General features: G+C 36.2%; 1 protein-coding gene across 1 annotated transcript; it reads left to right on the plus strand.

The window, feature by feature from the left end:
- Positions 1-212: 212 nt before the first annotated feature.
- Positions 213-888, plus strand: LOC125504922 (high mobility group protein 20A-like; the record flags this gene model as incomplete). The annotated part of the gene is given in 2 exon segments (XM_048667645.1): positions 213-409; positions 576-888. Coding segments are annotated over 2 exon segments (340 nt in total), but the record flags the coding sequence as incomplete, so codon positions are not given.
- Positions 889-4,688: the final 3,800 nt, after the last annotated feature.

The following is a 4,688-nucleotide window of genomic DNA, read 5'->3' on the forward strand; positions in this document are numbered from 1 at the left end:
ACCATAAAGAAAAAGGTTTTATCGAAAAGTGGAGCAATCACCGCACCATGAAGATAAAGGTTTTGGGAGGAAAACTCCCGTAAACTAGACGTTAATATCTCGTTAATCGTCGAATCTATCGTTAATTTTTGTACTTAACATTTTTGTAAACATTTCAGGCAAAATCCCCAACAAATACGTAATATATTCTAACTTCTTATTAATTTTGCTAGACAATTACGAAAAGTAAACACCGATTATGAGCAGCAAAACGCCAGCCTGACGAAGCACATTGACAACATGAAGTCGGCGATAACAAAATTGGAAACGGAAATCATGCAACAAGAAAAAACGAATTCTTCTCTGCAGCAACATCTGGATCATCTGAGAACGACGTTATCAACTGGATTTGAAGGAGTAAAACTGCCAGGTTATTAATCAAGCAAAATCATAAGAATTTGTTTTAAAATAACAGCAATCTTTACAATAAGTATTGTATTTATTGTAAATATTTATTTCAAGTCCTCTACCTACTAAAGATAAAGAAAATTCGAAAATGAACTTGAAACTCATGACGTTTTTTTTTTGTTTTCCAGGTATCAAGGATGCTGCAACTATGCAAAACATTGATGTGTATATGGCAAATCTACATTCAATGCTACTAGAAAATCGAAGCCAAGATACCAAACTGTTGCAAACAGTTCGTGACGTTGTGGCAAAACTGGAATTTAATGGATGACCAAAAGTTAAATCTACATATAATTCAAGAATTTCAAAGAGGAAAAGAAAAGCAAAAAAATCGTTTTGATAAGTATTCCCTTGTAATTTGAACTATTTGATTAAAGTGAGTTTTCTAGAATTAATGTGATGAATTAATTGTGTATTCGAAGAATAAATGTAGAAACTAAATTAATTTTTTTGGCTTAACATGGAGTTGAGATTTTACACAGAAACTTTCTTAAAAGACAGAAAAGTTCTTAAAAGACAGTTCACTGTCCAAACGTTGAAATTTTCATGAAAGTTCCACAAAATACTGATTTTTGCCAGCCGAGTAAAGTTTGGGTTGGGGCTCGAACTAACTCTGCCACCAGGGCAAGTAACAACTTGAAAACTTTCCTAGTCATTAAGACAGTTCAACAACGCTGAAATTTGCATGAAAATCCCACGAAATCCTGATTTGTGCCAGCCATTGAAGTTTGAGCTTGAAATGGGTGTTCGAACCGGTGGCTAGTGAACATAGAGCAAATTTTACTTACTCTAATGCGCTAGTGAAGCTGTCTGTGAGACCGTTCAATGCGAACTGCATATGTTGGAAATCTACATAATAAGTGCAGAAAGTAGGATCGAAATAAAAGGAAACAATAGATTTTACAGTTTATTCATTGTACACGTTACAAGTAAACGCAGAATTTTATGAAAAAAGAACTAGTCACAGGAATATTACTTCGTTATATCACAATAGTGCCAATATTAAATCAAATTAACTGAATTGCTATAAGGTTTATGTATAACCGCGTAAGATGCGAGGGGGATGAAGCAGTGAAAATATTATTACCCACAAAAACTGCACTACATGAAATATTAATTACAAATCAAATGAGATTCATTTACTTTGCATTTTATTTTGATATTAAAGTAGCGAATGGCACACAGACAATAACCTAAACAATGATGGATAGTATACTATCCATCAAGTACAGGTAAACCAGTCCTTATGGCAGCATGGATATACGAGAACTAATTAAATCCATACAAATGCGGACAGACCAAAATACTGTTTGTTGTTGATTTATAAATGCTCAGTAAATGAGCAGTGCCAAAAACTATCGTAAGCATGCTTAAGACGAGATGGTCCAGTATGGAATAGGCCTGGGTAACACTGTTGAGTTGCGCTATTGAGTTGTTGCCGCCCTCTGGCTAACGAGTTATAACTCATCGGTTAATGAGTTATAAGTCATTTGTTAAAGCTTTAACAGAACCGAGACTAAAATTTTCACATCTAAGAAAAGGTTATTAACATTTTTTCTGAGTAACGTTTTACTACTTTGTTCAAACAATTTAAAAAAAGTAATCCAGATTTTCCCAGCAACTGAGTCCAAAGAAAGTGGGCGAGTTTTCTTGTAAAATCGATCTCTTAATTTTTTTGCATAAAAGACTCAGTTTACCAGTATTTTACAGTAAAACGTTAGGAAAAACTCGGTTTTTCTGTTTAGAAATATTGACCTAAAAGTGAAGAAACTCCAGTTTCCAAGGGTTTTCCAAATAAATGACTACAAACTTTAGCTTTTTCAATTCGGAACATATTTTTTTTAAAATGACTAGAAATAATTATTAGGGTTTTGTCTATAATTCGAAGTTGCAAAAAGTTTTCCAAAGGGGTTAAAGAGGAGTGTTCCAATAAAATTTATCTTATAATTTTTCACGGAAAATACCTGAAGATTGCCAGTATTTTAAGTAAAACAAAAAAAAAGTGCGATTTTTGCGTAGAAAGAATTGCTTAATAGAAAATTTTAAGGAACTTTAGAAATGACGACGGCGAATTTTGTCAATAATTTTTTGTAAACTTTTGCTCTCTGGTCGTTTTTTTTTCAAGATAGTCCTAATTACTTTCGGTAAAAAAACTGAATAAAATTATTTGGTTTTTGTGTCAAATTCGAAGCTGAAATGGGTTTTCTAAAGTTCCCTGCAAACCGTTGAATGAGGCAAATTTTGTAGGAGAATTATTTATGTCATTTTTGGCTGAAAAGACCCCATTATTGTCAAAAAAGAAGAAAATCATCAGAAAATAATGCTTTATTGCGTTTTCGATTTAAAACTTAGTTTTGGAGGAAGCCTTAATGGTTTTCGAAAAAAAAAGGAATTTATTTTCGTTTTTGTCCCGAATCCGACACTGGAAAGTTTTTGTAAATTTTTTTGCAAAGCTATAAATTTATCTGGTAATTTTTCGCATAAAACTTCTCCAGATCGTCAGTAATTTTAAGTGAAAATAAAATAGAGCGTTTTTGAGTAGAAAGTAAAACAGAAAAAACAGTCAAAACTAAAGACCACATTTTTTAACAAATTCTTCAGAGGAATGGTGGACAGTCTTCAGAGGAATGGAGGTGACGAGATTTCGACATAATCTGCGATAAACTTTCGCTTATTCTGTTCGATTTTTGATAGAATATTGTTTGATTTTTGTTCCAAATTCGAAGCTGGAAATGGATTTCAAAACTTTCTACAAAGCGACGAAAGAATCGAAATTTATTTCATAATCTGAAAAATTGTCATCATTTTTAAGTGAACTTTAGAAAATTGAGCGTTTAGAAGAAAGGGTAACTTGGCTAAAACTGAAAAATTCCGAAATTTTGATACATTTTAAAAATATTATTAATAAATAGTCTTTAAAATAAATCTAAAAAAAGTCAGCATTTTCCCAGCAACGAAACTGAGTTACTGCGCCGGTGCGTTGGGGTGGCGAACCAAGCAATTTGCGCAGCACTGCGCCAACTCCAAAATGCACTGAGTTACCCAGGCCTAGTATGGAACATATTAGAAACCGTTAATAATACCAAGCTAGTTGACTGGGAGAAACGAGCTATCAAACAACCACTAAACGTGCCTCTAAAGAGTGTATATCAATGAATTTCCTTCTGTGGGAAATATGGTCCAACGGACACTCCCATGTACTAGAGTGCCTGATTGGACAAATACCCAGAAGCGAGACAAAGAGCGTTCAGCTAGTTAATGACTAATTTGAAACAAACCGTTGAATTTAAAACCGATGTACTCCAGAAAATCACAGTGGGGAGACAGTTGCGGTCTGTGTAAAACAGGTAAATGTGCGGTAGTGCGGACGGACTCTTAATGGTTCTGAATCACGGTCTGTGGAGGGCGTTGCACGAGATGAAGTGGGGACGCGCATAGGGGCTCCGTAGGTGCGGTCGCCAAAAGTCGCCGACGAGTTGAGCCATCTGCGCACTCTGGGTGACACCCGCTGGGACAATCCTGGGTTATGGGTGAGTGAAAGGGTATGGTGGGCTTGAATAAACAGGCACTGCAGCTTGCATTTGGACACAGAAACTTCTGTGCTCACTTGCAGAGGTTTAGAATAAGGGGCTTGAGAGTTTAGCTCCTCTCTTCTGTGACTGTCTGGAGTGCTGTTCGACAGTGTCGCGAGGCGCTCATTGTTGGCGTGAAGGACCAGAATTGCCGTCCTGTGAGTTATGTTAATTAAATGCTAGGGTAGGATGGACTCATGTGAGCGGTTAAGTTAAAGTGCGGTTAATTAAGCGTCAAGTAATCCGCGCGTGTGCCGTACTCTTGGCGTAGCCGTGCTCCGCGGGTTTAGCTAGAGAGTGCTGTGGATTAAGGGTATCTTAAAAGTTTGTTGCGCACCAGTCCATTGAGGTGTTTATAAACCGAATAATGCCTAACTCTTAAGAAAGTTGCCAGCTTTCAACTTTTATCGTATGAGTTAAGCGTTATTCTAACGAGGCATACGCAGTTTGTAAGATAATAGTAGTTTTCGATACAAGGGCAGAGTGTCGTTTTTCGAACGACGGCGTTTGACACCAGAGACGAAGTCGAGTTCGAAATACCCATTTCTGAAAATGGACTTTGGAGTTAGAAACTTTAACTGCCGCCCACATTGTTTGCACACTTATTTGCCCATAACTCCGCAACTGTTGTCAATATTTCAAAAACAAAAAATGCCCTGGGCTGCCACG

Source organism: Dendroctonus ponderosae, unplaced genomic scaffold (assembly GCF_020466585.1).
Source record: "Dendroctonus ponderosae isolate FM_Combo_2020 unplaced genomic scaffold, Dpon_F_20191213v2 Dpon_F_20191213_6, whole genome shotgun sequence".
Lineage (NCBI taxonomy): Eukaryota > Metazoa > Arthropoda > Insecta > Coleoptera > Curculionidae > Dendroctonus > Dendroctonus ponderosae.